General features: G+C 38.0%; 1 protein-coding gene and 1 pseudogene across 1 annotated transcript; one reads left to right on the top strand and one right to left on the bottom strand.

The window, feature by feature from the left end:
* Positions 1-11,798: 11,798 nt before the first annotated feature.
* On the bottom strand, positions 11,799-17,377 carry LOC142504908 (uncharacterized; annotated as a pseudogene).
* A 3,082-nt stretch (positions 17,378-20,459) lies between these two features.
* LOC142504906 (uncharacterized) lies at positions 20,460-23,392 on the top strand. Its single transcript, XM_075617747.1, has 4 exons — positions 20,460-21,606; positions 21,720-22,145; positions 22,671-22,949; positions 23,139-23,392. The coding sequence occupies exons 1-4, from the start codon at positions 20,460-20,462 to the stop codon at positions 23,390-23,392; spliced, it is 2,106 nt and encodes a 701-aa protein (XP_075473862.1).
* The last annotated feature ends 3,475 nt before the right edge of the window (positions 23,393-26,867 follow it).

Genomic DNA, 26,867 nt, shown 5'->3' with positions numbered 1-26,867 from the left:
ATCCTGCATCATACAAACCTAATGAGTCTAAAGACTCAACACGTTCTAAACATGGATAGCAAATAATACATATACATTCACATGCATTTAAAAATCATATTTTTATTTAAAATAATCTTTTGAACATAAATAAACCATTAAAAATCATTTAAGCATAATTAAATCACAAATAGTAAAATCATTTTAAAATAACGTTAAGCATAAATAAATATTTAAAAATCATTTAAAAATAGCTTTAATCATCATCATAAATCATATATCATAAAAATCATTTTTATCATAAACTTTGAGTCATTTATCGTTTTTGGTGAAGTTTGATATTTGAAAATGACTAGCTTTTATCCTTTAGTCGATTACAGTCTTAGCTCCACATGGTCCATGGGGTGTGTACTAGGCTCCACCATAGAAATACGATCGTCTGGGCTCCCTCGGGGGCCTTCTCCCATAGACGGGCTCCATCTGGGGCCTTTTCCCATAAATGAGCTCCCTCTGGGGCCTTTTCCCGTAAATGGGCTCCCTCTGGGTCTTTTCCCCTCACGACATCCCCACAAAAATGTAAGTTCACCGTCCTCAAAATAAACGAATCCCCCACAAATCATATATCATATATCATATTTTTTGTCACAGTCAATTCACATCCCTCAAAATATTTTTCCTTTTCTTTAAAAATCATAAAATAAGACAGCTTTCCAAAAATAGCATTTTAAACAGTATAAATTGCACAGCTTTACCATAAATCACAAATATACATATTAACATCAAAATAATCATTTCAAATCATATAATATCATTTAACATGCGTTATGATCCTTCAGGACGCTGCCAAGCGTTTATGCATTTTCCTAAGTGTAAAAAGATCGTTTTGCCCCTGGACGTAAAAATTCTCGAATTTATCTTTTTCTCATATTTAATGACATGGGATTATTCTAAATAATTATTTAAGTTTAAATGAATTTTCTCATATTTTTATTTGGCTTAAATCGATGACTTTTAAATTAATTTTTAATTAAGACGTATTAATGCATTTTAATCCCGAATTAAACCAAACCTTAATATAAAATTTCCAAATTAAAAACTTAGACTTTTAATAATTATTAAGCTTAAACCTAATTTTCCATAATTTTATAAAGCTTAAAACTAGGCGTTTCAATTAATTCGTTAATTAACGTTTCGTGCGGCGATTAAATCCCGGAAAATTCCAAAACTCATTATTTTGATCCCTAAATTTTAAACGTAACATTTTTAGTATTTATTCTACCCCTTCCAAGTCATAATCCACACCCGTGGACCAATGGATTCAATTTTAGTTCTTAAATTCGAAATATTGACACCTAATCAAAACCACCGAGCCATCCCCCAATTTACTCGAGCCGCGCGCGAGCCACCTTGAGCCAAACCCTAGCTAACCCTCCTAGGAACCCTCTTGACCAAGTCCAGCCCAAAGAGCAAGCCCCTAAGTCGCTCAAACTCTCCTGGACAGAAGCACCCCAAACCTGCATGTGTGTGAGCGTGAGTTCCTTGGTGCAATAGGACTCCTATCTAGCCTAGGCCCCTTCCAGCCAAGCCACCAGTGAGCCCACACAACCCTAACAATCCCTGGACCACGGCCAGCCCCTACCCAGACAAGCCCAAGCCCTGAACCCAAGAGGCGAAGCACATAAATCAGAAGGGCCAAGCTGCGCGCAGGCATGCTCTTCCCGCTGCTACTGCCATCTTTGCGTGGAGGCTTCTACCCAGGCCACCACCGCGCCCAGCCCTTCCTAACCCTCACTGAACCATCTTAATCCATCACCCAGACCACCTAGCCGAGCCCCAAACCAAGCCGCAGCCCCCTGTACCAGTACAGCAGCCTAACGCGAGGGGCTTGGGGGAGAGTCCTAGTTTTCGTGGACTCTTCCCCAGCCTGAACCACGAGTCCTAGCCATGCTAGGACTCTTCCTAGGACCTAGCCACGACCCTTAGGACCCAACCCCCAGATTTGGTCGAGCCCCAAGCCCCCATGCAACACAAACAAGCCTTGAACATCAACATGCACATGAACTCTACCAAAACTCCCACGGTTCAAATTCTGAAATTCTCCTGCGGTTCCAGCTTAGTTTTTTCTTCAATATTTATCATGTTTCAACAATATTTTACCATGAATTGGCAGCGTGTCCATCGGAATCAAAAACGTTTTTCATAAAAGCGTAAAAACATCGTATAACTTTCTACGGTAAATATTATCGAATACCTATTTTTTTCATGTAAAAACAATTAAATCAAGCCTATTATGATTTGTATGATGTTAAAAGAGTTTAGAAAACGTGCCTTTGCGTTTATAACGCTCGAATATACGATCGTTGGTGAGGAAGGACGAACGGACGACGAAGAACAGAAGCTTTCCTTCTCCTTATTTTTTCGAAAATAATGTGTATGTGGGTGTTGTGTTACGGCTGATATGGTGTGGAGTTATGGTGTTAAATGACCTAGGTTTAGCTATTTATAATTTAATTAACATATTAATGAGCTTAGGTTTTGGGCTTGCAGCTTAAGGGTAATTGGGCCTAATTAAATTAATTAAATTGGACCCAATAACAGTTAATTAATTAAAATATAAAAGTTTATAAATTTAGTTTCTCAAAAATACTATTTTTGATCTTTTAAAACTCCTTATTTGCCCAAAATCGGCTTCCCAGAAAAAAAATCAAGTTCCACTCGTAAAATAATTCGAACTCCAACATTTTTAGAAAATTTAAATCATTTTTAATCATATTAGGAAGCCTTGTCATTAATTAAATAAAAATAAATATTCTTGTTTTGGTCGTCCCCGGTCTCCTTTCCGCTGCCTATTATCGAATATTCGGGTAAAATTCTTTAATTTCATGTAATCATGTCATATAATCATTTAATCATACAATTATACATTTAATCATATAATAAATATCATGCTAGCATTTAAAACAAATAAAATAAAACAATTAAGCAATTAAGATAATTTTGCATGCATGTGATTTACGTAGGTTGATTTTTCGGACGTTACAATTATCCCCCCTTAAATTGAATTTCTTCCTCGAAATTTTCCTTGACTTGATGATTCCAAAGCTTAGATTCCTTCTAATTTAAATTCTACTCTTCAATTCGGTCCTCAAAATCTTTAAAATTTCAATTCTAACCCAAAAATTTCCCGAAGTCGACTCCTAAATCCAGTTTAAGTAGTTCATGCAGCCTATTTTCTTCTAAGTTCTTTATTATCCGATTCAATTCCACTACCCAACATGCAATTAACATTTTAAATCCAGCATGGAACTAACATGTATATCATGTATCATATAAGCATTTAAAATAATTCAAAGCAAATAAAATATAAAGCAGTAAAAACTCACATATTTGAGGCGTGACTTCTTGAGCTTCTCGAAGTGACAGTACACAATCCTTTGGGGAAACCTTGGCTCTGATACCAACTGAAACGACCTCGAATTTTTTTTTCTAATCTTAAATCATAACTTCTAAATTACTAAATAAATTAATTTAACATAATCATGAATCATAATAATTTACCAATTTAAATCTCAAGTGCACAAAATAAAATCCAATATCACCGACTAACCAAAATTCCTAAATCGACCTTTAAAAAGATCGGCTAACAATAAAATTAAGCATACAAATATTACTAATAAAAATCATTAACATAATCTTTAAATCCTAAATCTAATAAGCTAGTGCGGAAACATAAAGGCTTTCGAGTGTGTACTACTGCACTCGATCGACTCAATCGTCACCGCCTCCAAAAATCATCAAATCATACATCATACAAACCTAGTGATTCTAAAGACTCAACACGTTCTAAACAAGGATAGCAAATAATACATAAACAATCACATGCATTTAAAAATCATATTTTTATTTAAAATAATCTTTTGAACATAAATAAACCATTTAAAATCATTTAAGCATAATTAAATCATAAATAGTAAAATCATTTTAAAATAACTTTAAGCATAAATAAATCTTTAAAAATCATTTAAAAATAGCTTTAATCATCATCATAAATCATATATCTTAAAAATCATTTTTATCATAAGCTTTTAATCATATATCGTTTTGGGTGAAGTTTGATCCTTGAAAGTGACTAGCTTTTATCCTTTGTTCAACTGCAGTCTTAGCTCTACATGACCCATGAGGGTGTGCACTAGGCTCCACCATGGAAATACGATTGTCGGGGCTCTCTTAGGGGGCCTTCTCCCATAGACGGGCTCCCTCTGGGGCCTTTTTCCATAAATGGACTCCCTTTGGGGCCTTTTTCCCCTCACGACATCCCCACAAAAATGTAAGTTCACCGTCCTCAACATGAACGGATCCCCCACAAATCATATATCATATATCATATCTTTTGTCACAGTCAATTCACATCCCTCAAAATATTTTTCTTTTTCTTTAAAAATCATAAAATAAGACAGCTTTCCAAAAATAGCATTTTAAACAGTATAAATTGCACAGCTTTACCATAAAACATAAAAATACATATTATCATCAAAATCATCATTTCAAATCATATAATATTATTTAACATGCGTTATGATCCTTCGGGACGCTGCCAAGCGTTTATGAATTTTCCTAAGTGTAAAAAGACCGATTTGTCCCTAGACGTAAAAATTCTCAAATTTATCTTTTTCTCACATTTAATGACATGGGATTATTTTAAATAATTATTTAAGCTTAAATTAATTTTCTCATATTTTTATTTGGCTTAAATCGATGAATTTAAATTAATCTTTAAATAAGACGTATTAACGCGTTTTAATTAAATAAAAATACATATTCTTGTCTTGGTCGTCCCCGGTCTCCTTTCCCCTGCCTATTTTCGAATATTCGGGTAAAATTCTTTAATTTCATGTAATCATGTCATATAATCATTTAATAATGCAATTATAAATTTAATCATAAAATAAACATCATGCTAGCATTTAAAACAAATTAAATAAAACAATTAAGCAATTAAGATAATTTTGCATGCATGTGGTTTACGTAGGTTGATTTTTCGGACGTTATACTTTGAGTCCACCATCAGCATATTGCAGAACTGTATTGAACACGACTTTCCCAAAGTTAAATGCTGCATTTGTTCCGATGGAGTATAGCACGATTGCTTGGTGTCGAGTGACAACAGTGGTATTGGTGGAGAATGTCCAGTTTCGGATAGCCAGCTTATGGAGTATAGAGTAGAACGAGGTTAAGGTGGCAGCCAGTAGCTTCTTTGGATGAATAGAAAACTGAGTAATAATGCCCCCGGTGAGGACGGAAGTGACTAGATGAATATCCGAGGCAATTCCATCAACATCAGGCGTTGGAGTATGGTAAAATTCATTGATGGTATAAGGGTTGAATTCATAGATCTTGCGTCGTACAAACACCTTCCCATATTTTGCTGAGCGTTCATCAATTACTGCTGAGGACAAGTTTGCATAAAACTCCAATACTGGTCGGCGACAGAATAGCGTGACTGCTGATACAGTGGAAAGGAGATGACAATGTTTGAGGAATGACACCAAATTGTGTCGTGCAAAAACATCAAAATCTATATTCCTTTCCTCGAGGAAACCGCGGTTTGCATACAAGTACCACTGAGACACTATATGTTCTGTGTAGAACTTGGTGCTGAAACCACCATCAAGATCATAATCTGCTAGGTCTATTTAGTCCAAAATGTGGGCAACACTTGCAGCAACATCCTCCGCAGCAGAGGAATCTTCATGGTTGTCCGGAACAGATGTGGTAGCCGCATCTGACGTGTCAACAGAATGGTGAGAGGATGCACGAGAGGTACTACTATTGGAAAGACTTTCTGAAGAGTCTTTCATCTCTTCATCACTGGAGTCATTAGGAGGAGTGCTTGGTGTGGGTTCCGAGGTGGACGGAGCATACTTCTTGTCCTTCTTCAAGGTGGCCATAAATTGGGCCAAAGAGATCTCATCTTCCTCAAATGAGGTTTGCGTTTCCTGTTCAGTTAATGGGGCATTATCAGGGAGAGACGCGTTGTCCTTACCAGAAGATGAGGAGGAAGATTTAGCAACAATCCGAGGTGTGGGTTTTTTATGAGAGACTAACTCGTAGTCATCATCATTTGAATTGTCTCCCGAAGTCTCTGCTGGATCAACGAGTGATGGTCGAGTGGAGGGCTGGCCCTTGTAGCGAAATCTCTTCCCGGGTGTAAGATCAGGGTTATACCCAGCCAGTCTTTTTGATTGTCGCTTCGGTGGTTTTGGTGGATTGGGAAACCTAAATATAGGTGGATTCTCGAGATCGGCAGGATTCCCTGGCTCTCCTGGAGCAATAACCTCCAAAGGTTCCGGAGTTAGAACAGCAGGGATGATCTGTAGATTATGAGCCGTGGCTGTCACCTCAGATGTTGCGGGAGTTGGGGCAACATCCTCCGTATGGTACCCATTTCACTTCGAATATCAAGTGGATCGTATCCTTTTCCTGCCATTGACACGAATTAAATTGTGAAGAAGGAGGAGAATCAAAAGTTTTGGAACGATAAAATTTCACAAAGAGAAGGAATGAGATATTGCAGGGATAAAATTGATATTCTAGGTTTTGCAAATTGAGAAGTAAACAGATTATGAGATGTAAGAGGTGGATTAATACATGGCCCAACAAAACACTGTAACGGTAAAAAAAATTCAATCCACTGATTTACTTCCAACGATAAGAAAAAAACGGCAATGTTAAGAGCTTAACTGCTTTTTTAAAAAAAATGTTGAGATAATTTAAGGCAAACATCTTGTTCAAATTCCTTGAAATAACCCCACATCGAATATAACACCACTGAACTATCAAAGATCACAAATATTGGATTTTTAGCAAAACTGGATTTTCGCCGAATTTTATCTGTTGATATACGCATACCCTCTTGACACAACAGTATTCACAATGTTGTGTTTATGCATGAGCTATTTATGCCTAATAACAGAATGTAACAAAAATAAAAACATGAAAACAAATATTAGGTATATTCACAAATGAAATGTTTTCACAAATGTTGGCAACATCTTCTGACAACACGTCCAATTTCAAAATTTATTTCGAATTTTCTGCACACTTATAGACTTATCAACTTTCTGAGCATAGAGGTGGTAGCTTCCACACTAGAAGAACGGTCTTCTTTAAGGACTCCTCTAGGTAGCTTTTTTCCAATTTCTTATGTTTTTCTTTTTGTATTAAACTCATAAGAGGTAGCTCCCACACTAAAAGCACAGTCTTTATTGGACTCTTTTAGGTAGCTTTTTTTGCCATCTTTTCTTCTGATACAGAGCATATGCAATATGCAGAATTGATTCGTCTTTTTACTCCATTTTTGAGTCACTTTTCGTATGGGACAATGTCATGGTATACATGATCATCCGTCAACTACTTTGTGATTAAATCAGATTGTTAAGCATATCCAAGTGTGTTAAGATAAGATAGAACAAGAAATTGTAAGTACACCAGAAGATTATGCAACATTGTGATAATACATCATATAAAAATATGTATGCAAATGCAGTATGTCTAAGTCCTAAAAATACACATGCAAGTTAGGTATTGTCTGAGATGTTGTAACATCTAGGACAACATCTATGAATGATCAGGCAGAGCACATGCTGAGAGATTTCCTAAGGATTGGACAATCTCTCAAAATCTAATGCTTTTGTGAATATGTCAGCCAGCTGGTTATTTGTACCAACAAATTCACTTTGAACCAATCTTTTTTCTACTAGATCTCGAATAAAGTGATGTCTAATATCAATGTGTTTAGTTCGAGAATGTTGTACTGGATTTTTTGAAATGTTGATTGCACTAGAATTATCACAGTATACAACTAAAGCTTCACTCTTAATACCATAATCTTCTATCATTTGGTTCATCCACAAGAGTTGAGAACAACAACTTCGAGCTGCCACATATTCAAATTCAGCACTTGAAAGTGAAACACAATTTTGTTTTCTACTATGCCACGAGATCAAGTTATTTCCAAGATAAAAACAACCTCTAGATGTAATTTTTCTATCATCTAAGTCACCAGCCCAATCAGCGTCAAAAAATCCTACCAAATTAGAATTGGTTTCATGTGTGTACCATAATTCTAAGTCAATGGTTCCGGAAACATATTTTAGGATGCGTTTTACGGCTTTTAAATGAGTAATCTTAGGATTGGCTTGATATCTAGCACACATGCATACACTAAACATTACGTCAGGGCGGCTAGCAGTCAAGTACAAAAGGCTTCCTATGATGCTGCGATATAAGGTGTTGTCAACATTTTCGGCAGCATCATCTTTGGATAATTTTTCACTCGATCCCATAGGTGTCTTCACGTGCTTAGTGTTCTCATTAGCAAATTTCTTTACCAAATTTTTAGCATACTTACTTTGACACAAAAAGATGACATTATGCATTTGTTTGATTTGCAAGCCAAGAAAAAAACTTAGCTCACCAACCATGCTCATTTCAAATGTAGATGACATGCACTCAACAAAATTAACAGCATACTTTTGAGATGACGAACCAAAGATTATATCATCAACATAGACTTGACAAATAAGGATTTCACCTTTGGATTTCTGAATAAAAAGAGTTTTGTCTACCTCACCTCGTTTGAATCCAATTTCAAGAAGATATTCTATTAGTCTGTCATACCACGCACGTGGTGCTTGCTTCACACCATAAAATGTCTTCTTCAATTTGTAAACATGACCCAAATGACGTGGAGCCTCAAAACCCTTAGGTTGTCTAACATACACTTCTTCATACAAAACTCCATTTAAAAATGCACTTTTAACATCCATTTGAAAATATTTGATTTTCATGTAGCAAGCAATGGCAAGTAAGTAGTCTGACTGACTCAATACGGGCAACAGGAGCAAAGGTCTCATCAAAATCAATCCCATCAACATGTGTGTACCCTTGAGCAACAAATCTAGCTTTGTTTCGAATTATGTTTCCTGACTCATCAGTCTTATTTTTGAAAACCCATTTCGTGCCAATAACATTACTGTGGTCAAGAGGTGGAACCAAGTGTCACACATCATTTCGAACAAATTGCTCAAGCTCCTCATGCATTGCATTAACCCAAAATTCATCTTTTAACGCCTCATCAACATTCTTGGGTTTGAAATTGGATATAAAACATGAATATCTAACCTGTGAGTATGCAGAGCTCATGCATATAAGTCCAGCCATCTTGCGATAATCTACTTTCTCCTTCTTTCGAGTTTGGACATCTTCGCGCATATTTCCAATTATTTGAGATGATGGGTGGTCTTTTTGAACTTTGCTTGGAATATTTTGTCCATCATCTACTGCGGCATCGTCACTGTTCGTTTCGACCTCAGATTCAGTGACTTCAGTGTCACGTGTTGTGCTAGATATTGCAACATCTGGGGAAACATCTGTAGATTCCAATGTGTTTGGAATTTCTAGAAGCTCTTCCACATCATCTTCAGCTGTTTTCTTTTTGAGATCTGCAAAATAATCAAAAACAACATTAATAGATTCCATAATAGTCCTAGTTCTTAGATTAAACATGCGATAAGCTCGACTATTAGTGGCATATCCCAAAAACAAACACTTATCACTCTTTGAATGGAACTTTGCAAGTTGATCCCTGTCATACAATGTGTAACAAACACAACCAAAAACATGAAAATATTTCAGATTAGGCTTCTTTCCCATGATTATTTCATAAGAAGTCATGGTTGAACCACTTCTCAAATACACCCTATTTGAAATATGGCATGCTATATTGAGGGCTTCTGCCAAAAAATGCTTTGAAATATTCTTTGAAGCTAGCATCACCCTTGCCATTTCTTGCAAAGTCATGTTTTTACGTTCGACAATGCCATTTTGTTGTGGAGTTTTTGGTGCTGAATATTCATGTGAAATTCCTTTCTTGTCACAAAAAGATGAAAATGATGAGTTTTTCAAATTCCTTACCATGATCAGTCCCGATCCTTCTCACCTTCAAATTATGGAAGATTGTGATTCTTGTGATTAACTGTTTAAACACATTGAAACTGTCGGATTTCTCTCTAATGAACTTACCCTTGAAAACCGTGAGATATCATCAACACACACAAAATAATATTCTTACCTCCAAAGCTTTTCACTTCTATAGGACCCATAAAGTCCATGTGAAGCAGTTCCAGACAGCGTGTTGTCCCAGATGTTGGCAACACTGGGTGTGACACGTGAGTCTGTTTTCCTTTTTGAAAATTTCCGCACACATATGGTATACCAGAGGAGAGATTACGCATACCTCTCACTGCCTCATATTTACTCAGGTTCTTCAGCGTTTTGAAATTTACATGACTGAGTTTTTGATGCCAAAGGTCAAGTTCAGTGATTTGTGCATGTTTACATGAAAGTTCTTCACCTATTTGGTCGCAATTGTCCGAAGATCTTGTACCTGTCATGATGCAAATGTTAGATTCATCAAAAACTTCACAACTATGTTTATCAAACTGGACAAGCAAATTATCATCACACAATTGGCTTATGCTTATTAAATTTGAATTCAATCCTTCAACATGAAGCACATTGTGGAGCTTTTGTAGTCCTTCAACATTCAATGTACATTTTCCAACAATTTTTCCTTTAGCTCCCCTTCCATAGGTTACTCTACCACATTATTGTTCAACATAATCGATGAGATATTCTCGTGATCCTGTCATATGGCGTGAGCTTCCACTATCAAAGTACCAATGACCTGCGGTTTTAGTTTTAATGAAGTATAGACAACAGTACAGTAAGTTTTTACCTTTGGTACCCAAACCTGTCTTACTGTAGGTCGATTGTTGGAGGTGTTGCGGGAAGTGCTGTGCAACATTCGGGGCAACATTTGCTTCGGATTTTTATTCATGCGGTCATCCCTGAGTTTAAAACAGTAGGGTCTGATATGTCCAGGCTTAAAACAGTAATGACATACATACCTGCGTTTTCTTTTCTTAGGAACGGGTGCAGCAGGTTGTCTTTTTGGTGGAGAGCTTTTGATTGGAGATGTAGGTCGTGTAGATGTAACAGCTTTTTCTTTCACAAAGATAGTCGACTTGGATGATTCACCAATCTCAATCACACTATCTTTGAAGCCTAAGCCTTTTTTATCATCTCTTCCCATCAAAAGTATGTAATCAAGCTTGGATGTGCTCGAATTGAACTTGGATAAGATTTCAGTTGCTTTTTGAAGCTCTTCTTTGGTTTTGGACAGTTCTAAGTCCTTTTTGCTCAGAATTACTTCAAGTTTGGCAACCACGCCTTTTAGATCGATGTTTTCCTTCATAAGAGTTGAGTTAAGCTTGTTACTTTTGGTCCAATCCTCAAACAACTCTTCATAAAGCTTTTGAACACTCTCAAGAGTCATCTCTTCATCATCAGCTTCCAATTCATCATCTACACTCGAATTTCCAGAAGCTGTAAATTTTAAACATACTGATTTTTTGCAGATCTTGCGGCCAGGAGTGGCAACACCTAAAGGATTCACCTGCAGCCAACGATTTTCTGTCAATAATGCAGTCAAGGAGGTGTGATTATCATTCATCATTGGATTTCTCCTCATCATCAGATTCTTCATCGCTTAGAGACGCATTGTAGCCTTTGTTCTTGCGTAATCTGTTAACACATTCATTGGCATAGTGACCAAAGCCATTGCATTCTCTACACTGCACCGAATCATATTTCTTTGAATTAAATTATCCCTTGCCTTCGTTCCTTGGTTGAAATTATTGCTTGGCAGGAAACTTTTGTGGCCTTTCAGGTGCTGGAAGGCTTGGAAATTTCGAAGGTTATGCATCCTTCTTCTTATCTTTAATTCTCTTCAAGTAATCCCCAAATTTCTTTGTGATATAGACGATTGAGTCCTCACACAAATCTGATTCATTAACTTCTTGGTATATTTGAAGGAGATCATTATAGGAGTCATTTGAGACTTGGAATGCAATTGTTTTCCCTTTATCCTTCTTCTGCATGTCCATATTCATCTAAAAGGTGCGAAATGAACTTATTAGATCTTCCAAAGCCATCTGAGAAGTGTCCTTAGCCTCGTCTATTGCATAGATTTTCACGTGGAACCTTTCGGGAAAAGAACGAAGAACTTTGCTAACTAATCAGTTCATTAGAGATGGGGTCTCCAGGACTGAACGCTTCATTAGCAATTTCCCGTAGACGACGATCATAATCCAGTATGTTTTCAGATTCTTCCATCATCATCATCTCGAATTTGGAAGTAAGCATCCTTATTCTAGTTCATCGCACACTCTCAGAACCTTCACAGTGTCTTTGGAGGATATCCCATGCATCCTTAGCCGAAACACAATTAGTAATTAGGCCGAACATATTCATATCAACTGAGGAGAAAATCGCATTCAATGCCTTTGAGTTGTAACTAGAAATATGCACTTCATCAGTAGTCCAGTCACTTTCCGATGTTATTAGACTATCACCTCTTCGTCCAGTCTCCTTGGTGGAGTCCAACCGCTTAGAACTCGTTGTCATGCTCTCTCATCTATGGATTTTATATGAAACCGGATTTTGACCTTCCATAGACTGTAATTGGTTCCATCTAAGACTGGTGGATGAAGTGCCGCATTTGCAAGGGATGTGTCCATTTAAATAATTTCTGTCAAACAAAACAAAAACCAGAAGCAGCATTTAGTATATCAAGAGAAGGCTCTGATACCACTTGTAAGGAATAGTTGTTCGACATATGCAAGTGTATATAACAATATTAGTATAAGATGTAAATTTGCGTTTTATCAGAATTAAGTGTTGTGTCCAAATATTACAACATTTGAGACAACATGCATCAGAATATTAAAATTTGCAACACAAATTAACTTTTAAATAAATAGATGGGCAAGATTAATTTTTCACAAGTATAAATATTTGTGCGGTGCCTTAGGGCAAAAATTAATCACTAGAAAACCAAATCGTTTACACAAAAACCAATCACTAGTGATTAAGACTAAAATCAATTTTCTCAACACGTTGAGAAAATAAAAGCTTTCTAAAACAACCAACAATACTAAAACGTAATTAAGAAAGCAAAACGTGATCCCGAAAAACTCAATCAACTAAATACGATCTTCATCCAATATCGTTACGGATGTTGTCTGTAGATGTTTGCAACATTCAGGGCAACACGGCGATCACCACTCTTCCGATCAGCAACGGCTTCGTGAAGTTCTTTCTTTGAAAACTCCAATACATGTGCGTATGTATTATCGACGGGACGAGCACCTTCACAAATATCCTTGATCTCTTCTTTATAGATGTAGACTTTCCCTTCATAAGAAAACCTATTTCATAAGGAAAGTAATCTTATTGATACCTTATCATACTAAATCATTATCATAAATGTCATATCTAGAATGAGCATAATTATCTCATTATCTTAGAAAGACAAAATCATATTAAATATTATATTCAATCAAATCAACAAGGAAAAGATAATATTAGAAAATAATTTAGATTATGAAATTATCAATTAAGTTAAGAACTATTATTTCCCTTCACTATCCAATGAATCTCTTAATTATATTCATACTATTTTTTTTTATGACATGAGAATCTGCAGTTGTTACTCTTTTGTGTTGTGGGTAAATTCAAGTTAACACAATAACCTGCGAACAATGCTAACCAGGTAAATTGTATTTGACAAATAATGTGCGACAGGCTCACAAAAAGACACTCATCGAGTATATAAATAATGTACTTGTAAGAATTTTTTAAAAAAAAAGATTGTAAGAAATCTATTTATGTCTACTTAGACATGGTGTATCTCAAATCTGTATAACTTAATGAATAAACCTTATGTTTATTCGAGGTCCAACTTTATTGATATTTCTCGAATCAATGAATGTGTGCACAACAAATATGATAAAATATCACATCATAGTTTCATTAATTTGTTCTTACAAAAAAATTACATAAATGTATCAAGTAAGATGTGAATATGAGTAACACTCGATTTGCTTCCGTATATTATTTATCATGTTTATATATACGTAAAAACATGATTTTTTGAGAAAAATTCTGACATTTAGTATCAGAGCCATGATACATCTGCCTTGAAAATTTGTTTTCATTTTTCTGATATCATAAAAGTTTTGGCAACACGGCGATCACCACTATTCCGATCAGCAACGGCTTCGTGAATTTCTTTCTTTGAAAACTCCAATACATGTGCGTATGTATTATCGACGGGACGAGCACCTTCACAAATATCCTTGATCTCTTCTTTATAGATGTAGACTTTCTTTCACAAGAAAACCTATTTCATAAAGAAAGTAATCTTATTGATATCATATCATACTAAATCATTATCATAAATGTCATATCTAGAATGAGCATAATTATCTCATTATCTTAGAAAGACAAAATCATATTAAATATTATATTCAATCAAATCAACAAGGAAAAGATAATATTAGAAAAATAATTTAGATCATGAAATTATCAATTAAATTAAGAACTATTATTTCCCTTCACTATCCAATGAATCTTTTAATTATATTCATACTATTTTTTTTTATGACGTGAGAATCTGCAGTTGTTACTCTTTTGTGTTATGGGTAAATTCAAGTTAACACAATAACCTGCGAACAATGCTAACCAGGTAATGTGCGACAGGCTCACAAAAAGACACTCATCGAGTATATAAATAATGTACTTGTAAGAATTTTTTTAAAAAAAAAGATTGTAAGAAATCTATTTATGTCTACTTAGACATGGCCACGGTTCGGGTTTGACCCGGACTGTACCCGGCCTGTGGTCAACGGGTAAGTTAACTGGGTCAACAAGATTAACCCATTATCGTGGCCGTAACCGTCCATATGCTGGCCGGTTATAGTTTTCCGATCTAAAACTCGTCGACATGGCGGGTAAACCCACTAGGTTATTAATATTTTAAAAAAAAATTAATCGATGAATGTTTAAATACACATCGCCACATCGGTAGCTGAGATTTAGGAATTTAAATTGAGGAAGAATGTAAAAGAAAATTTTAAAAAATACATGCACTAAAAATATGTTTTGCGATAATCAAGGAAAATCAACTAAAAGACTCGGGACATCAAAATGTTATATTGGACTTTTTTGTAAGTTTTGTTATATAATATATATATATATAATTGTTTCTAATATTTGAACATAATAATTAGGAGTGTGTGCACTTCTCTTTTACATGTCAGTTTTAAATTTTTAAATTTAAAAAAATTAAAATCGGATTGAACAAGAGCCGACGGTTAACCGAGCCCGGACACAGGCCGCTTCCGCAACCCATCCCGTAACCGTCATAGACGGTTACTGGCAGTGGCAAGGTCTATGTCTACTCGTTGGATGTCAAGCGAATTTTCGTACTTCACGAGGGCTGCATGTATTAATCAACACAACAGATTTTGATAACAATTTTCCTCACATGTTCTCCTTTTACAAAAATTATAAATTATTAATCATGGTTGCTAAAGAATCAATTTTGAAAACTCCCCAAATGTGATTTTTTAATGGTTTTTGCTAGATTTAACAAGTGAAAACATAAATGATAGCGAGTAAACAAGAAAATATATTTGTGTTAGAATTAGAGATATAGCACTTTGAGGTTTTCCATGTTCGTCTACTTCACCAATCTTAATATTCCACAAACCAAATGTGATATCATGCATTGGCATTAGTGAGAGTGAACAAATTCCAGCACCTCTAAAAAAGATCAATTGTGAATATTTGTCATGTATTTGAACTTGTTATATATAACGTTGTTTCGGTTTTTCTCTCCATATTAATAATATGGCATGACCAAAGCTCGTCCAAAAAGAATGTGAGGACGAAGTTAAGCAAGTTCTACGTCGACATTTAATATTAACGGAAAAATGAGATTTGTGTCTAGTAGCTGGATCTCTCCAGAGGATACACCTATAATTGTATATGGTTGATGAAAGACAATCTGATATTACATGGTAAAACGATAGTGAAATTCACACATTTAACATACGAAAATATAGGATGCCTCAAATCGGACAACAACAGTAAGCAGTTTGGTTAACTGATCCCTATGATTCAAAACCGAGTCACGATCATAAAACTAAAAAGAATATTTGGTAGAGATTAGTGGGAATTCTACAAGGTAGAAAGTAATTTTACTGACAATGAATGAAGCTCAAGAGCTTAAAAAACAGCACCGACGAGAAATGCAAGTGAAATATTAATTATAATAGAATTTTGCCTATTCAATGTAAATACAAATCAATTTCAGTATCATTTCACACTTCAAGCAACAGCTATATGCTATCCATAGACCACAAAAACAACAGTCTAAGGAAAGCCAATCCAAGGAATTGCATGAAAACTCAGCACATTGTCCGTTTGGCAAGACGAGAACTTGTAAATTTCTCGGAACAAAAACTTTAGAGCCAACCAGACCATGCAGTTAAAAACATAGAATAACAATAATCCATAGGCAATCAATGAAGTTCCACAGAAAAGGTATCAACATCACAAAGTTATCTATTTCACAACTGAAAGAAGCTTTCCATGTCCATTCCCCTGAAATAAGATTTTCCATCCTTTTGATGCTCATTTTTTTCCACATCATAGCAATCGAGACTCTCTTGCTTTGCATCCATCAAGATTTCCCTATCCCGATAGTCCAATGGAATAATAGACTTGAAAAAATCGCTACCATACCCATTCATATAAATACTATACTCTCGAACCCAAATATGATTGTGTAAATCATTTAAAACCCAAATATCCACCATTAGTGGACAGGCTGCATTTTCCATTAAGCACAATCTCCCTCCCAATTCAAATAGCGACCATGCCCCCTGAGGGTCAAAATGCCTCTCGGGAGGAGAAACATTTCCAAACTCTCCTTTTCTACATCAAATGAGACAATAGCCTCATCCCGAATAATCCAATAAAACACATTTTTCACCAACACTCCCCAACCCCGAACAACAAAAGGGCAGTTTGCCTCCACTACCTGCCACTCCCAATCTGTTCCATCTCTCAATCTCAGAACCTCACAGCCAATATCATAGTCTACATCTATATCCAAACTCTTGTCGAACAAATGCACTAAGACATACTCATTCCTCTCCTTCACATATCCCATCCCTGCATTCACCTCACAAGAGGTACAACAACTGGCCTCAGGTAATTTCATTGTCACCTGAGTACTAGGGTTACAAACATAGAAGCCACTCTCACTCACAAAGCAAATAAAATCCCACTTCGAAGGCAGCACGTCAATGTTCTTTTCATCATCGTTTAGATATAAAGAAAACTCATCATTCTTACAAGACCCATCAAGATTCAACGAACACAGATCAATAAAAGAGGAGTCTTTTTCAGTAATACGATGTTTGTGTAAAATCCAAGAATTTTAAGCTTTATCATTTAAGTTTTTATCACGATAGTATATTTTGGATACCAGGATTTATTTCATTTGAAGATGTGAGATTTGTAAGATTTTAACAAGATTGAATAATAATAATATCGTGTATATTATTTGAAATTTCGCAGATAAATGTCTAAGATTTGAGTTGATATGGATATATCGGGATATAAATCAGACAAATGATAATAAAATCTCTAGAATTCGAAATTTATCAGTGTATATATATGCAGATTTCGAGATTTGCATGGGATAAAAGATTTAAATTTCGAACAAATGACAGATAGATATATCACGATTCGAGATAAAAGATTTAAGTCAGATTTCAACGCGATATCACTCGATCCCGATAGCAGCCAACCCCTATAAATAGGAGGGGCCTGTATTCGAAAATCACACCTTACACAACACAATCAAATTTCGAAAATAGTGCCTAGTCTCCTTAGGAATTTTCGAGCACAGCGAAGCGCTGCCGCAGTCCAGCCACCGTGGTTTTCACGTTTTTCTTCAAGAAGTTTAAGGTAAGTGGGCTATTTTTAATGTTTAAAATTTAGGTTATGCATATGGGATTTTTCGAAATTTTGAAAGAAAATTTGAGAATCGAGTACAATCTTTCTTCTACCTCGTTCTTGCATTGTCATACGTTTTTAGCACTGTGAGGAGTCAACCGTACATGGGTGGGAATCCCAACTATGACGTACCCTTACGCGGTGGGGGACATAACCGCTATACGGCCTCGCCCCCTTAGAGGAGTAAAAATTAGGGACTGACGTCAGTAAACCATAGAAGGTAGATAAATCGCATTGCTTGGTAAAGGTTATGCATGTGAACATTATTATGCCAGTATGTGTTTTCTTTTGAAATTTATGCATGTTGTTTTATTGTGCTCGATATTCCCCCACTTGCTGAGTATTCCCCAAATACTCACCCCCCTTACAACCTTCCCAGATAAGCCCGAAGAAGAACTCGAGGATGAGGAGTCCGAACAGTTTTGGGGATGGTGAACACTAAAGGAATTTAGTTCAAGTTATTTTTTTCGTTTCCGCATTATAAACTCTGTCGTTTTAGTCATTTCATTTGTCAGTTGTAAAGACAATGGCTGTTTTTTTTTGCGAATTTATGAAATAAACTGGTTTCGGTTTATACTGTGCTACGAGGCTGGTTGTTTTTCGATTGTGTGATTGATGAACAACGCCGGTGTCGACCAACCCCGGTCTCGGGGCGTGACATTTTAGTGGTATCAGAGCCGCCAGGTTCATAATCCGAGTGGGAAAAATCGAGTTTCAAAAAAAAATTCAAACATAAAAAAATAAAAATAAAAAATTCGGCCAAACAGCCCCTACGAGCGCCGCCGCGTTTTTCGCCGATTCCGGCCGCTTCCGATAGTGTTTCTTTGATCGGAGACCAGACCTAGAACCGTCTCGATGAGACGAACAAAAGCCCTCAAATAATTTCATATTTCGCGTTCGGATGAAACGGGAATTTCAGATCTACGAATTTGGCGTATGAACCCTAACCCGAAAATTATTTTGTCCAATTACCCTATCAATCTTACTCCGATTTTCAATTAATTTTACCCAAAAAACCTACGATCCATGGGTAAATTTTCCCAACAATAAATTTTGGGATCGGATCAAGAAATCAAAAACGCCCAATTTCAAGGGAGTTGACCGATTTTGAGCGAGTTCCGGCCAAATTAGGCAGTTTTCCGACCGATTCTGGCCATGCCGTCACCAGTTCCGTAACCCTTACCCCGTCGCCGACATACGCCTCTGCACCGACCGTACTCCGGCGACTCAACCCGGCGAATCAACTCGGCCGAATCATCGAGTCAACCCGCCAGCTTTAACCTCCTATTTTCGGAAATATTTCGAAAAATGCATATATATTTCGATACCCTGCTCTATTAGTTCTTGATATTTATTTTATCCTATTTTTGATATTCTGAGCATTTCCTTTCTTTATTGTTTCAGAAAATGGCTCGATTCCGTGTCACCGCTCGTAAGAAAGTGACCCCGATTACTCTTAGGGAGACAACCCAGCTGGATAATCACCGACCTCGCACGCACGCTCAGGCTGCTATACGTTTAAAAGAATTGGCCCTCATGAACCAGGATGCGACTATCAAGAGGCTGAGAGCTAGTAATCTCGAGAGGAGACAGCAAGTGGAAAATCTGACTACCAAACTAGAGGCAGCCGAGAAAAGGATTGACGAAGTCTTCCAAATGTTCGAGCTCACTAAGGAGCAAAATTCCGAGCTTCGAGACTCGTTAACCATAGCAATGGGTCAAGCCAAGCGGGCTAGGGAAGAAATGGATAGGCGCACCGTGGAATTAACTGAAGCACGACTAAAGGACAAGAAGAGGATTGATGAGTCATGGGGCATGATGATGAAGTTGTCTGAGAGTAGTCAAAGGCTATCCAAGGAAGTGGACAAAGGTAAAATGAAGAAAAAAGAGCTCCTCGAGAAAAATAAGGCAAATGGTATACATGCAAGAAATAAATTGAATGACGCGATAGGAAAGATTCTGACCCACAGGGAACAGATTGCTGAGTTGGAATCGGAAAATCATAGTCTTCAGATGCAGCTGGCAGATTTCTTAGACCCAGAGATGCCTGATGACCCCGAGGAGGAAGAAGCCCCACCTGATGTGGCAATGGGAAATGGCAAGATAGCAGATTAGAACTTTTAGTGGACCATTTTTTTTAGTAGTTTCTTTCCGTTGTTGCTACATTTTCTTTTGTTCAGTACATTATTTTATCTAGATTGGTCATGTTCACTTATTTTTCCTGTTTGAGAAATCAATAAAATATTTTATTTATTCCATTGATTTCAATTTACTTCTACACAATTTATTGCATGAATCCTACCAGTACAAATTTTTAGATCTTGTAATTGTAGGAAATGGCCGGCAGACCCCCAAGACAGAACCGCAACCCGCGTTACGCTAATACCGATCGCGAAAATAGGCAAGAAAATAGACAGGAAAACAGGTAGGAGGATCGACAGGAGAATGGACCCCCGCCTGCCATCAATCTAAGCCGAGCCGATCTTATGGCCATAGCCACCATAGTGGCGACAACACTGCAAGGATTGGGAAATCCGAACGCCAATCAACCACCTCCACCACCACCACCGAATGGAATAAAATTCCATTACGAATCCTTTCGTAAGAACAGGTGTCCGACTTTCAGAGGGGATGCCGATCCTGAAATTGGCCAGAGTTGGCTAAAGAGCGTCGAGACTCAACTGCGACTATTGGAAGTCCCCGAGGCACTCAAAGTAGATGTGGTTGTGCCTTTCTTAGAGGATAGAGCAGCTAAGTGGTGGGAAGCAGTCTCACCAGCCATGATCGCTACCGGGCCAGTCACATGGCAGAACTTCCGAGAGACATTTCTGAAACAGTACTACCCAGCGGAAGTCAGATTGCAGAAGTTGAGTGAATTTGAAAATCTCACTCAAGCTCCAAATATGTCCGTAGTGGAATACACATCTCAGTTTAATGCCCTTGGGTCGTATGCTCCGGCAATCATGGCGGACGAAGTTTTGAAGCTGCACCGATTTAAGAGAGGATTGAACAGTCGAATCCAGTCAGCCTTAGCAGTTTATCAGCCCACCAATTTTGCAGATCTTATGGGCGCAGCTATTCGAGCTGAAACCGACATTCGCCGAAGAGAGGGGAAATATAAGAACAAGCGCCCTCTTACTGGTCAGTCTTCACAGGGTGGAAAAAATTTCAGGAAGCCCAGTCAATCAGGCGGACCTTCTCCAGGGCAACCCTCCACGGCAAACCACCAAGGACTCAAGCCGTGCCCAACATGCAATTTCAGACACACAGGGAAGTGTCGAAGAGCTAGTGGTGTGTGCTTCGGATGTGGGAAATCAGGGCACCGAATCGCAGAATGTCCTACTGCCGCCAATCAAGCAGCCGGGCCCAACAAAGGAACTGGGTCGAAGGTGGGAGCTAACCCCAACAAACCAAATGAGAATAAGCCTAATGCCAGGGTATTCGCTATGAATCAGGAAGAGGCGGACGACGCCAATGAAGTCGTATCAGGTACCATCTTACTTCAAAAAGTACCTGCCTATGCATTGTTTGACTGTGGTGCTACGCACTCTTTTGTGTCTAAGAGGTTTGCTAAGAAAGTAGGACTTAAGCCCGAATCTCTAACTGAACCTTTTCGGATAGCCACACCTACGAGTAAGACCATAGAAACTCATGAAATTCACAAGGATTGTAGATCGGTATCGCTAATCAGACTTTCAGTGCCGACTTAATACAATTGGATATGGTCGATTTCGACATCATTCTAGGGATGGATTGGTTAGCCAGTAATAATGCCATAGTGGACTGTAAAGGGAAAAGAGTTAAGCTCCGAACCCCAAATCAGGCAGAGATCGTGTATCATGGTAAATCCAAGGAACGAAAATCACTCCTTTCCTCTTCCCAGGCATGGAAGGCCATGAAATCCGGAGACGATATCTACCTAGCAATGGTCAACGAAGTGCAAGGAGAAGTCGAAATGAGGATAGAAGACATCCCAATAGTATGTGAGTTCCCGGATGTTTTCCCAGAAGAACTCCCAGGGACAGTTCCGGACCGCGAAGTTGAGTTCGAAATTAATCTGGTTCCTGGTGCAGCACCAATCTCTAAAGCACCTTACAGGATGGCGCCAGCTGAACTCAAGGAGCTAAAAGAGCAACTCCAAGAATTGCTGGACAAAAAGCAAATTCGACCTAGTGTGTCCCCATGGGGAGCGCCAGTACTCTTTGTGAAGAAGAAAGATGGGAGTATGAGATTGTGCATCGACTATAGGGAACTGAACAAGATCACTATCAAGAACAAGTACCCTCTTCCGAGAATAGACGATCTATTTGACCAGCTCAAGGGAGCCGCAGTCTTTTCTAAATTGGATCTGAGGACTGGATACCACCAACTGAAGGTCAGGGCTGAAGATATCTCCAAAACAGCTTTTCGGACAAGATATGGGCATTATGAGTTCACAGTGATGCCTTTTGGGTTGACCAATGCGCCTGCAGCCTTTATGGACCTAATGAACAGAGTGTTCAAACCATTTCTGGACCGGTTCGTAGTGGTATTTATTGATGACATCCTCATTTATTCGCCCAACGAGGAAGAACATGAAGAGCACCTCCGCCTTGCACTACAGACACTGAGAGAGAAAGAGCTATATGCTAAGTTTAAGAAATGTGAGTTCTGGCTTAAGAGTGTATCCTTTTTGGGACACATAATCTCTGAAGCAGGAGTATCAGTGGATCCCAAGAAAGTGGAAGCAATTACAGAGTGGCCAAAACCTAAGAACGCCATAGACATCAGAAGCTTCCTTGGACTAGCAGGTTATTACAGAAAGTTCGTTGAAGGGTTCTCTTCAATCGCCATATCACTGACTAGACTCACTCAGAAGAATTCCAAGTTCATCTGGGACGAAGATTGCGAGAAGAGTTTTCAGACATTAAAAGAAAAGCTCGCATCCACGCCAGTACTAGCCTTACCTACTGAAGACAAGAAATTCACCATCTACAGTGACGCTTCTAAGGAAGGTCTGGGATGCGTACTCATGCAAGAGGGCAGAGTGATCGCCTACGCATCAAGGCAGTTGAAACCGCACGAGCAGAACTATCCTACGCATGATCTGGAGCTAGCAGCAGTTGTCTTTGCCTTAAAAATTTGGAGGCACTATCTCTATGGTGCCAAGTGCGAGAATTTCACAGATCACCAGAGCCTGAAATACATGTTCACCCAAAAGGAACTTAACATGAGGCAAAGACGGTGGATCGAACTATTGAAAGATTACGACTTGACTATAAGTTACCACCCAGGTAAAGCGAACAAAGTGGCCGATGCTCTGAGTCGGAAAAGTGGAAACAAGATCACTCTGGCTTCACTCTCCGCTCGGCCATGTCTGCAAGAGACCGTCAAGATAAACCAGGATCGAGACCATGAACTAAAGAAACTTAAGGAATAAGTCGAAAACGGGAAGTCTCAAGATCTACAAATTGATGACAATGGAGTCGTTTGGATGAAAGGACGACTGTGGGTACCAAACAGCGATAACCTCCGTCAAGAAATATTATCAGAAGCACACAAGTCCAAGTTTTCAGTCCATCCAGGCAGTACAAAAATGTACAGAGACCTTAAGAGGAATTTTTGGTGGAACGGAATGAAAAGAGATGTGGCAGTATTCGTCTCTAAGTGTCAGGTTTGTCAACAGGTCAAAGCAGAGCACCAGCGACCCGGAGGATTATTGCAGCCGTTGGAGATACCTGAGTGGAAGTGGGACCATATCTCCATGGACTTTGTGGTAGGATTACCAAATTCAAGGCAAGGTCAGGACGGAATATGGGTAATTGTGGATAGACTTACAAAATCTGCACACTTCCTACCTGTCCGTATGAACTACAATCTGGGCAAATTAGCTACACTGTACATGGACAATATTGTAAGACTTCATGGAGTACCAGTGAGCATCCTGTCTGACAGAGACCCAAGGTTCGTCTCGCGCTTTTGGAAGAGCTTTCAAGAGGCCATGGGAACGAAAGTAACCCTAAGTACGGCCTATCATCCTCAAACCGATGGACAAACGGAGAGAACCATCCAAACTTTGGAAGATATGCTGCGAGCATGCACTCTTGAATTCAGTAGCAATTGGAGCACTCATCTACCTTTAATTGAGTTTGCTTACAACAACAGCTATCACAGCAGCATCGGAATGGCCCCATACGAAGCTCTTTATGGAAGGAAATGTCGATCACCACTTTATTGGGACGAAGTGGGAGAAAAAGCAGTACTAGGACCCGAGCTCGTACAAATAAAGTAGACAAGGTTACAGTTGTCCGAGAAAAACTCAAGGCAGCTCAAGACCGACAAAAGAGTTGGGCAGATCTGAAAAGAAGGCCAGTGGAGTTCAACGTTGGTGAGAAGGCCTACGTAAAAGTATCGCCTATGAAAGGAGTTGTCCGATTCAGTAAAGCTGGGAAGCTAAACCCTCGTTACGTCGGACCCTTTGAGATTTTGGAAAAGGTGAGCACACTAGCATACAGATTGGCCCTGCCACCAAGCATGTCTAGAATTCACAACGTTTTCCACGTGTCCCAACTACGGAAATACATCTCGGACCCAAGCCACGTGTTAGAAGCAGAACCGCTCATGATCGAAAGTAACTTGGGAGAAGAGCTGAAGTACGAAGAAGTTCCCATTAGAATTGTGGACACCAAGGACCAAGTGCTAAGACGACGAATTATTCCCTACATCAAGGTACAATGGTCGAATCACAACGAAAGAGAAGCCACGTGGGAGCTAGAAGAAAGGATGAGAAACCAGTACCCGTACCTCTTCGGAGACCAAGCCAACCCAAGTTTCGAGGACGAAACTTCCCATAAGGAGGGAGGGATGTAAAATCCAAGAATTTTAAGCTTTATCATTTAAGTTTTTATAACGATAGTATATTTTGGATATCATGATTTATCTCATTTGAGGATGTGAGATTTGTAAGATTTTACCAAGATTAAATAATAATAATATCGTGTATATTATTTGAAATTTCGCAGATAAATGTCTAAGATTTGAGTTGATATGGACATATCGGGATATAAATCAGACAAATGATAATAAAATCTCTAGAATTCGAAATTTATCAGTGTATATATATGCAGATTTCGAGATTTGCATGGATAAAAGATTTAAATTTCGAACAAATGACAGATAGATATATCACGATTCGAGATAAAAGATTTAAGTCAGATTTCAATGCGATATCACTCGATCCCGATAGCAGCCAACCCCTATAAATAGGAGGGGCCTATATTCGAAAATCACACCACACACAACACACTCAAATTTCGAAAATAGTGCCTAGTCTCCTTAGGAATTTTCGAGCACAGCGAAGCGCTGCCGCAGTCCAGCCACCGTGGTTTTCACGTTTTTCTTCAAGAAGTTTAAGGTAAGTGGGCTATTTTTAATGTTTAAAATTTAGGTTATGCATATGGGATTTTTTGAAATTTTGAAAGAAAATTTGAGAATCGAGTACAATCTTTCTTCTACCCCGTTCTTGCATTGTCATACGTTTTTAGCACTGTGAGGAGTCAACCGTATATGGGTGGGAATCCCAACTACTACGTACCCTTACGCGGTGGGGGACATAACCGCTATACGGCCTCGCCCCCTTAGAGGAGTAAAAATTAGGGACTGACGTCAGTAAACCATAGAAGGTAGATAAATCGCAGTGCTTGGTAAAGGTTATGCATGTGAACATTATTATGCCAGTATGTGTTTTCTTTTGAAATTTATGCATGTTGTTTTATTGTGCTCGATATTCCCCCACTTGCTGAGTATTCCCCAAATACTCACCCCCCTTACAACCTTCCCAGATAAGCCCGAAGAAGAACTCGAGGATGAGGAGTCCGAACAGTTTTGGGGATGGTGAACACTAAAGGAATTTAGTTCAAGTTATTTTTTTCGTTTCCGCATTATAAACTCTGTCCTTTTAGTCATTTCATTTGTCAGTTGTAAAGACAATGGTTGTTCTTTTTTTTGCGAATTTATGAAATAAACTGGTTTCGGTTTATACTGTGCTACGAGGCTGGTTGTTTTTCGATTGTGTGATTGATGAACAACGCCGGTGTCGACCAACCCCGGTCTCGGGGCGTGACAGTTTGGGTTGCCCAAACAAATTTCCCTATACACAGAAATGAAGTACGAGTCGGTAATTAAGTGAAACCATTGCTTCAATACGCACTTGAATTTGTCCGAATTTTTCTCACAAATAATCTTTCCTCGTATATATAAATATGATAAATAATATGCAGAAGCAGATCGGGTGTTACTTTCGACCATTGAAAATTTTTAATTTCTTTGATTTTCCTCCGATTGATGCCTTCTAACAACTCAACACACTCTGTAGATGATGTATATTTTCTTATGAGATGTGTGCTTAGGGACCTCAATCCCTGCTATTTATAGGCATCTCATACCATCGATGAATTATTGCGGGAGCCTTATTGTCAAAGGAAGAGGTGCGTGCACGTCTCAATTTTCTGAAGTTGAGGCGGTGTACGCATCTTTTGTCAAAAGTTGTAGGCAATGACCGTCGCCATTTCCTACACGTTTTTTCTTTCTTTCAGATATGAGCAATTTTTCTTACATTCTCCTACTTGGCTCATATATCTCATTTACCATATGAGAAAACAAAACACATGAATCATGGCGATATGTCCTCTAAAAACGAGTATTATCTTCCATGTATTACAATGCATTATGTATCTCAAATCTGTATAACTTAATGAATAAACCTTATGTTTATTCGAGGTCCAACTTTTTTGATATTTCTCGAATCAATGAATGTGTGCACAACAAATATGAGAAAATATCACATCATAGTTTCATTAATTTGTTCTTACGACAAAATTAAATAAATGTATCAAGTAAGATGTGAATATAAGTAA

The sequence above is a fragment of the Primulina tabacum genome, chromosome 10, assembly GCF_025594145.1.
Source record: "Primulina tabacum isolate GXHZ01 chromosome 10, ASM2559414v2, whole genome shotgun sequence".
In the NCBI taxonomy this organism is placed as follows: domain Eukaryota; kingdom Viridiplantae; phylum Streptophyta; class Magnoliopsida; order Lamiales; family Gesneriaceae; genus Primulina; species Primulina tabacum.
The sequence above is the reverse complement of the archived record's forward strand: the minus strand, read 5'-3'. Positions and strand labels throughout refer to the sequence as shown.

Coding starts and splice junctions, on each gene's coding strand:
- LOC142504906 (XM_075617747.1), top strand. CDS start 20,460: ATGGCCATAGCCACCATAGTGGCGACAACACTGCAAGGATTGGGAAAT. Junction 21,607..21,719: donor TCGGATAGCCACACCTACGA/GTAAGACCATAG, acceptor ACATCATTCTAG/GGATGGATTGGTTAGCCAGT. Junction 22,146..22,670: donor CAAAAAGCAAATTCGACCTA/GTGTGTCCCCAT, acceptor TCTCTGAAGCAG/GAGTATCAGTGGATCCCAAG.